Here is a 9,893-nt window from a genome sequence, read left to right as displayed (position 1 = left end):
CAATAGCCAATCAATTTGGCCATTGTAATATTAAAAGCTAACAGTCAACCTTAAAGTCCGTGTAATGAAATTAAATTCCCTTATAACATCATGTACGTTACTTTAATCCATGTGCTTATCAAAAAATATTTATATACTACAATCAACATTTTTTTTCTCATTTGCAATTGCATAAACTATATAATAGCCTAATCACCCTGAAACCTTTATTTCAGTTTCAACTTCCTCTCCCTTCTTCACAATTGCAGTTTCTTGTCCATTTCATTTGTCCCTCTTTTCACATAACATTTCATCAGTGTCCCTGAACCTCTTTCCCTTCTTTATTTCTCTGTCTTTGTGACGCTTTTAATACTTACACAGTTATTATATCAGAGATAGAAAAATCTCTTTACACATTTTGAAACAGAAGAAAAAATAATTTTCCATGGCTTTACAGAAACATGTTCCAATATTGGTGCTACTGCTGATTTTTTGGTCTAGCTCTTCGAACGCTTATCAATTCGACATTGGAGGCATAGATGGTTGGATTTTCAACCCTCTTGAACCTTACAATCAATGGGCTCAACAAATGAGATTTCAAGTGAATGACACTCTTTGTAAGTATAATCATATATGTACTGTTTACTTTGTTAGCACCAAAATTTCATAAATTGATCTTTGTGTAATTGTTTTTATTTTCTTGTTTGTACGTGTGACAGTGTTTAAGTATAATAAAGGATCAGATTCAGTGTTGGAAGTAAATAAAGATGATTATGATAAGTGCAACACAGAAAATCCAATCAAGAAAATGGAAGATGGAAACTCTGTTTTCAAATTTGATCGTTCGGGTCCTTTTTATTTTATTAGTAGTAATAAGGGTAAGTGTAAAGAAGGACAAAAGATGGCTATTGTTGTTCTAGCTGTTAGACCACAACCTCCTTCTCCGGCTCCAGAGGCTCATGAAGGATCATCCACACACGTTTCACCGTCACCAAAAGGGGATCCGAGTTCTGATTCTCCTACGGGTAAAACCACGGTAGCATCTCCCATGGCCCATGCACCTGAAAAGGCTCAAAAAGGGGTGTCACTTGTCCCTACAGGTTCTCACTCATCGACTACGGGCCATGCACCAGGAAAGGCGCCAACACCGTTGCATGTGCCTCGAGGAATTAGCTTACACCCACCTCTAACGACTCATTCTCCAGGGGTGGCTCCAACATTGGCACCGCCTGTTCCAACTAGTTCTCACTCATCTCCAGCATCCAGTGCACCCGAAAAGGCCCCATCACCAGAATCGTCTCATGTGCCTTCTGGTTCCCATTTAGCTCCGACGGCTCATGTGCCTACAAAGGCTCCCATGCCGACATCGTCGCATGTGTCACATTTATCTCCTAAGGCTCATGCACCAGGAAAGGTTCCAAGTGGTGTGTCCATTGCCCCTGCTGGCTCCCACTTATCTCCAGCAGCACATGCACCCGAAAAGGCTCAAACACCTGCATTGTCGCATGTGTCCCAAAGTCCAAGTTCACACCAATCTCGAGCAGCTCATGCACCAGCCAAGACTCCAATTGGGGCGTCACCAGTTCCTGCTAGCTCCCACGCATCTCCAATTGCTCATGCACCTGGTAAGGCGCCAAAACCGTCATCACTGAATCTGCCTCGAGGTATTGGTTCTCAATCACCTTCCTCTAGCTGGTTTGTAATATATGTATGAAGTGAGTTTGAAGGCTTATATATTGAAAGCCATGGTATTTTCAATTTTATATAATGTGTTTATTCATGAAATAAGATACTATATTGAATATATTCTTTCATTTCTATAACTTTAGGCCTTTTTTAGAAATGATTGTGTCAATTCGTAGTATATTGAGGCTTTGTTAGATCTGAAGGAACCTGTTTGTATTTTTTTTCTCTTTAAAGGCAATGGTATTTCACGTTGAAGCTTTTATTCAATTCTGCTTTCCTATTTTTGTGACAGCTCATGCACCTGGAAAAGCTCCAACCGCAGCGTCACCTGCTGGATCCCACCCATCTCCAACTAACCATGCACCTGAAAAGGCGCCAACACCCATATCCAGTGTTCCTCGAGGTACTAGTTCACACCCACCTTCAACAGCTCATGCACCAGAAAAGGCTTCATCAGAGTTGTCACATGCGCCTGCTGGTTCACCCTCATCTCCAACAGGCCATGCACCCGTAAAGGCTCCAACACCTGTATCCAATATTCCTCGAGGTACTGGCTCAAATGCACCTTCTACGGCTCATGCACCAGAAAAGGCTCCATCCAAGTCGTCACATGCGCCTGCTGGTTCTCGCTCATCTTCCCATGCACCCGTAAAGGCGCCAACACCTTCATCCTCACATGTTCCTGCTAGTCCTAGCTCACACCTAACCCCGAATGCTCATGCACCCGAAAAGGCTCCATCGCCCACAACTTTCAAGAAATCCCCTAGTTCTAGTTCACACCTATCTCCAACATCTCATGAACCCTCAACAACGTCAGACGTACCTTCTCTTTCACCAACAAAAGGCAAACCGTCCAACGAATCTTCTTCAGTTTCATCTCCCACGTCATCAAGCACACCAAGATCAGCAACGAGTTCTCCGACGGAAAGTATTTCTCCAGCCACCGGCGGAAATATTCCGGCAGACATTGATTCACCAGCTAGCTCACCAATCAATTCTCAATCATCAGCAGAGAAGGCAAATACTCCTTCAGTTGTTGTGATGTCAACAATGTCACTCCTCTTGACTCTGGTTTTGGGAGGATTTGTTATTTCACCTTAGGGAATTGATAATAATTTTGACCCATAAATTACCATAAACACTTTGTTCTGTCTCCGGTTTACTATCACTTGATTTGGTTTTGGTTTTCCTCTTTCTTGTTTGTGTTAGTTAATTTTGTTTTCTTGAATCACAGTTGGGTTGGGAGTGTTTTAGACTTTAGATAATCAAAGTCTCTCTAGTTGTTTTTTTGTTCTTTTTTTTTTATATACTTTTTTCTTTTTGGTGTCTTACCAAGAACTTTAATATGTAAGTATATAGTAATTTTCCTCTTATTTACTCTTTACCTTGGCATATTTCATAGTTTAGAGCTCGCTATACTCAGTTTTGTTTTATTTATCCTCGGTACTATAATTAGATGTTCACTTTTATTTATGTGGTTTAAAAAATCAAGACAAAATTTAACACTTAGTTTCTAATTTATCCTTATTAAATTCCTAATTTACCCTTATTAAGTTCCTAATTTACCTTTATTATTTATTATAATCACTTATGAGTGCATTTCCTGAAACGTTGCATTTATTATATTCAAAGGGTAATTGTAAAATTATCATTCTATTTTAGCTCCTTAATAGGTATTCCTTCTGGATAAAAAAGAGTGTATACTTAGCTATTTGCACGTCCCTTAAGAAAATATTAATTCCTAGAAAAAAAAAATGGGTAATTTGACTAAACTACCCCTAATTAAATAGCTATTGAGATTTAATCAATTAACACTTAATAAGGGCAATTTTTGAAGAATAAGGATACTTGTTTCTTGATTTGGTAAGTGTGTACACTCTTTTTAACCAAAAGAAAAAAGGTAAGTGAAAACTCTTTTTGATCCGGAGAGGGAGTATTATAAGTCAATACATGACAAATAACCAAAAGAAAAAAGGTAAGTGAAAACTCTTTTTGATCCGGAGAGGGAGTATTATAAGTCAATACATGACAAATAAAAATGGACGGAGCAAGTAATATAGTTTAATCAGTGGCGGACGTAATTAAGCAAGTTACAAGAAATTAATTAACTCTTTTGTCCAACAAAAAAAAAAAAAAAAAAAACGTACAACTGTTGTGCAAGAAATGCCTAGAAAAGTTCACTATATACGTTCAATATCTACCATAAAAATAAAAGAAGTAGGTGATTGAGGATTGACAATAACTTATTTGAAGTACTATATGGCTTAACAGTATTGTATTACTCTATTATTTATTTTCGGTGCTAATAAAGTAAAATTAGTTCGCATTGACGCATGTGTTTACGTTACCACCTTTTATATTGACCACTCTTCCTAATTAAATGGTGTTTTATTGCTCGCATTAAAAGTCCTTACCAACCGTTCAAACTAAACTTCTCGTCCTTGACTGTTTTTATTTTTCTAAGATGCCAACGGATGAATTATTATTGGTCTCATTATTATTTAATGCGACAATTAATCAGAAACTATTTCAATTAACCTATTTACTAGGCTCGTCCACGAGGAAACGGTTCAAACGCAATGCCATTAACCTTCTTCTTCTTTTTTTCCCACCCAATGTCACACTTATCTGTGATCACATTGCTTCACTCCACGATTGAAAATTAAAATCATGCTCTTTTAGTAGTGGAAAAGTCACTTTTTATACCCATATCACACCAAAGTTACTTGACCGGATATCTCCAGTACGACTAACTTGTTGGAGTATTATTAAACTATGCTGGTAGTATCAAAAGAATAACACAGGATCTTTAAGAAATTAACGCTGAAATTGCTGGTAGGATAGATGGAAAGCTAAAGATAGAAAACTTGAAACGTATTCTTAGTTCGTACTTAGATCTGTCGAAAAGACATAAATATAAAAACAAGGTTCACTTCATGAATTACCGTGATCGAGAAAGTAAAAGGTGTGCAAGTTTGCAAATCCCAAAATATTAAACGTGAGTTCCTTTAAAGCTACGTTCAATTAAAGGAGAGTAATAAATTAGCAAATCCCAAAACATTGATTACCATGAATTAAAGCTATGTTCAGCGATTTAGTAGGATAAGGCTTACAGTGTAACGGAAGCATTACCACTGATCAAGAAGTCATTTTGCGGTAAAAGCGACTAAACTTTGAATAATTTCGAAATACTAGCTAAAGCTTGATTAGCTGTTCAAAAAGAGATAATTTTTCTATTTTCTTTTATTCAAATTATAAGTGGCATAATAGTTCACTTCCTCTGTTTGGATGGAATCAGCATCATCATTTTCAGACATTTACACATGTCTAATTAATTTTTAATCATCATTTAAAATCAACAACGATTTTGGTGGAATGAATTGGATCCCTCCTTAACGAGAGATTTTGTGTTTAAGTCCTGAGAATGAAAAACTTATGGTAAAGAGCATTTCGTCCTTTAATTGGGCTTTACACAACGCGAATTTGAATTAGTTAGGCCATTGAATTTCGAATACCAAATTATTTTAAAAGAAACACATCCATTATATATATATATATATATATATATATATATATATATATATATATATTACAGTATAAGTTTTTTACGTACTCATTGATATGGGGACCCAAAGATTAATAAGTATAAAATCATATAATTCATCTCATTTTAGTACATCGTGTCCCATTTTTTATGTACTCGTTGATATGGGGACCCAAAGACTAATAAGGAGACATCATATATATAATTCATTTTAGTGACATCGTGTCACATTTTATTAAAGGCCACTTCAAACAAAATTGTCGTATCGACCAGCGTTTAAGGATAAATCGAGGTTGTTATTAGAAATTCCAAAAAAAACATTGTCCAAAAGAAAGCAAATGACAAAAATCCAGAAAGATTATAACGTTGAAATTACACGAGAGACATGGAGGCAAAAAAATTGATTAAATATTCAAAATTTACAGAATTAAGTGCAAAAGTCAAGAAAAGAAAATCTAGTGCAGGGCTAGCGAGAATGTCTAAATTAGTTGTATTGTTTTAGTCTTTTTAGTACTATGCTTTCAGATAGATTCTGGATTCGTCATGTGTGACCGTGTAGGGCAGACAAATAGGCCTAGTGTAGACTAGCCCAAGAAGTTTTCTGCTTCAATGATTTTACCGGAGAAAATTGGACAAATAGCCACTTCTCAGACCGTTAATCAACGATTAACCACAGTTCCCAAACTATTAGACTTTAGCTGATTTTTAATGTGGTAAATAAAATTTGAACAAAAATATCTTTACCTAAAACAACAAAAAAGTCCAGCACATATAATGTACTCGAGTTTGAAACTCTTTCATGTAAAACTCCAACAGTGTGCTAATGTTACAAAATTCACCAAGTCTAAACCTTTATCAGCTCCATCAGAAGCAAAACTTACACCTTTTGCGAACAAATTAATTTCTCTTGTCAGCCAAGTATGGGCAGGTTATTAGTATTCCTAACTTCTTTGGTGCCAAACAAATAAAAAGTGAAAATGTAGTAACCCTACGTTCCAAATTTACTTCCATAATTCCACATGCATAAAACAATACAAGAGTGGATGTCTAACCAAGAAAAGGAGAAAGAAAAAAAAAAGAAAAAAAAGTTCAAGAATGGTCCATCACTATAAACTACTTAAATAAATTAACATAACACACAAAAAAGACAATAATCTAACAAACCACTATTTCTATGTACGGAAATACGTGAATTACGCTTAGTCACAAAAATTCAAAGACCACAAACCACAAGCTTTTACCAAAAAAAATCTCCTCCACAAACACTTCCCAAGCCTCCACAATAAGCTTCACCTTATTTCTTCTTCATTTCACTTTCACCTTTCACAAATCCTTTAATTTCCTCTTCCCCCCATGTTTCCATTCTAAAGGAAGGGCAAAACAAAATAAATACACTCACAAACAATAATAAAAGAAACAACAAGAGTCGCATTGATCATTTCCCCATCTTTTTAATCCTCACATCAATTCCTCTTTCAAAGATGGCTGTTCGACCAATCTTTGTTGTTATGCTCATTGCCACCCTGGCATTCGCCATGGTGGCGGAGTCTTCCCTCTCCTCCCACTTCAACGACCCTGCAGTCAGTGTAGTCACCCGTCAGAGCACTGACGGGGGGCTTCAGGAACTCACTGCAGGTCGCGTCGGGGACACATTGTTCGAGGACGAAGAGATGATGATGCCATCAGAGTCGGCCCGGAGGACCCTCTGGAGACGGGATGACCACATCAGCTACCGGGCCATGGCGAAGAACGCTATCCCGTGCGACCGTCGCGGCGCGTCTTACTACCAGTGCACCCGCATGCAGCAAGTTAGGCCTTATAGGCGTGGCTGCAGCAAAATCACCAGATGCAAACGTCGTTAAAACGCCTATTCTAGTTGCATGGCTGTACCATGCAACGTAACCATGGAATGAAAACCCTAATTTTTAAGCACAGCAGAGAAAATAAAATATATATAAACTACTAATACTCGGTGAACATTTCGTCTTTTAATTGCGACTATATATATATTATATATATATATAATATACTGAGATAAACATGGAATGGATATACATTTGCTAGTTAAGGCGCTTTTGTTTCTCCATTCCATATATTATTTTAACTTCCCTTCCTGATGTTTATATTGATACTATAGTGCCATCATTAGAAGATGATTCTTTGGTGGTGAAGAATTTGTAAATTGGTGAAATAATATATTTACAGATTCTTAATATACTTCTTCTTCCTTTTTGTCTCTTCATTAGCAATTTAATTTATGTGCAATTAACTTTGACATATGTCAGTCACAAGGGCGGCCATCCTCATGCTTGCTGTTTTTCGCGATTGAAAATTAAATGGTCATCGATTACAAATTAGGCATACATACATATATGAGAGCGAGAATACTATATTTAAATTGGATTGATGATAATCTATCATGACTTTCAAAATGGAGAAAATATTGTCAACTAATAGACCACGTTCGCCAAATAGAAAAAGAAAAGTGTATTTTTTCTGCGAAAACCTTGGACAATGGAAAAATATTGTCAGCTATTCCCTCTTCTCATTTTTTACTTATTCTATACAGATAAGGGTCAAAAACACACGCCAATTATCACTTTTTTTTTTAATTTCATACCTAAACTATCAGAAGGTTGAGAAAACTACCTAAACTATCACCGTCTAGTTTGCAAAACACACCTCAAATTATTCTTGAATGGCATATGATCTACACTTTCCATTTTATATAAAAATGTTGCCAAGTGTTGTCCACGTGAATAAATAATGTCACAATGGCACCTACATGGAAATTAAAAAAAAAAAAAAACTTTTTGTTTTAAAAAACAAACTGAAAAATAATAATTTTTGTAAAAAAATATCAAAAATTATAGAAAAAAAAAAGTTTAAAAAATGGAAAAGTTATTTTTTAAAAAATAAAATAAGAAAATTGATTATTTAGTTTTCACATTTTTTTTTAAAATTCAACTTTTCCATTTTTAATTCATTTTTTTTTTCTGATTTTCTAAATTTTTTTACAAAAATTATTATTATTTTCATTTTTTTTAAAATCCAGATTTTTTTTAAAAAAATGCTGTTTTGTTTTATAAAAAATAATGCAGTTTTTTTTTAATAAAAAAATTATTTTTTAATTTCCATGTAGGTGCCACCATAGCATTACTTATGCCATGTGGACAATTGTTTTGAGAAAATTTTAGCTTCACTTGCCTTCTGGAGAGTGAGTTCACACATTTCGGTCAGGTGTGTTTTGCAAACTAGATAATGATAGTTTAGATAGTTTTCTCAACCTTATGATAGTTTAGGTATGAAACTAAAAAAAAAAAGTGATAGTTAGGATGTGTTTTTTGACCCTTATCTCTATTCTATACTGACTTGATACTCCCTATAAGAAATCATTTATTAACGGTTTGTTTTACCAAATTGAACATGTTGTGTTCTGAAAATTTAACTTTGACTACTAATACTTTATGTAGTTATTTAGGGCCTGTTTGGAAAGCCACTCAGGTAATTGGAATTGGATGTAATTGGGTGTAATTACACAGTTTGGCCTGTTTGTTTGACCAGGTAATTACACAGTTAGGTGGGAATTGGGTGTAATTGACAGGGTGTAATTACACTCTCCAATTCTCAAGGGGGGGCTGAGAATTAGGTGTAATTACACCCTGTAATTACAGTGTTACTTTTTAGTTCATTTTTATTTTATTTTATTTTATTTTATTTATTTTATTTATTTTTTATTTTATTTTAATTTCATTGCTTTTATAATTTGTTTTTTTATTTCTATTAATTAATTTTTTTATTATTTTTACTTTTTAATTATTTTTATTTTTTAAAATATATTTTTCTTTTTATATTATTTATATTTCATTTCCTTTCTTCTCATTTCCAACCTTTACTTCTTGTGGTTCCATGTAAGTGCTCGTATTTTTTTTATTTATTTATTTTATTAATTTAGCATAACAGTATTATTATTCTAATTTTTGAAACTACATCTCTTAATATTAGAAAGAATGAGTCATTAACAAACTTGACATATAATGAGTGACGTTATTCAAGTATAATTTCGTTGTGAATGTGATTATAGACTTATATTTTCCCTTTCTTTTGAATTATAGGAGTATTTACTTATGCTACGTTGGAACGTACTTATGTAATGTTGGAATTTGACATAAGAGTATTATGTTAAAAAAAATTCTTTTGGATTTTGAATTTAGGTTATATTTTTTACTTTAATTTATTTGTTTTAATACTATTGACTTGTTATTTCACATTGCTTGTTGTTTATTTTTCACTTGTAATTGATAGAATTTTTGTTAAACATTTGAATACTATTGTGGCATTATATTTGTAAATATTCTTTTTTTTTTCTCAAACATCAAATCCTATGATGTTCTCACAAAAAAAGTATTTATAATCAATTAAAATAAAAATATTATTAATTTGAAATTATATATCAACTATTTTTTACAATATTAGTTACAAATATATGATTATTAATTAACATATTTTCAGGAAATAATGTGTTATTAAATAGTTAATTTAATATCATTATAAAGGCACATATTTTTTAAATATTAATTTTAAATTTTTTATAGTGAAGTTTTATTTTAAAATTAAACTAACTGTGTAATTACACTTGTGCAACCAAACAGCACGCTTGTAATTACACTGTAATTACATTATG

The 9,893-nt window shown here is 33.7% G+C and overlaps 1 protein-coding gene across 1 annotated transcript; it reads left to right on the top strand.

Moving 5' to 3' along the window:
* Window positions 1-424: 424 nt before the first annotated feature.
* On the top strand, window positions 425-2,766 carry LOC132619367 (early nodulin-like protein 1). The gene is made up of 3 exons (XM_060334297.1): window positions 425-596; window positions 699-1,643; window positions 1,958-2,766. The coding sequence occupies exons 1-3, from the start codon at window positions 425-427 to the stop codon at window positions 2,764-2,766; spliced, it is 1,926 nt and encodes a 641-aa protein (XP_060190280.1).
* Window positions 2,767-9,893: the final 7,127 nt, after the last annotated feature.

This window comes from Lycium barbarum, chromosome 11 (assembly GCF_019175385.1).
Source record: "Lycium barbarum isolate Lr01 chromosome 11, ASM1917538v2, whole genome shotgun sequence".
Taxonomy (NCBI): Eukaryota; Viridiplantae; Streptophyta; class Magnoliopsida; order Solanales; family Solanaceae; genus Lycium; species Lycium barbarum.
This window is presented reverse-complemented; position numbering and strand designations above follow the sequence as displayed.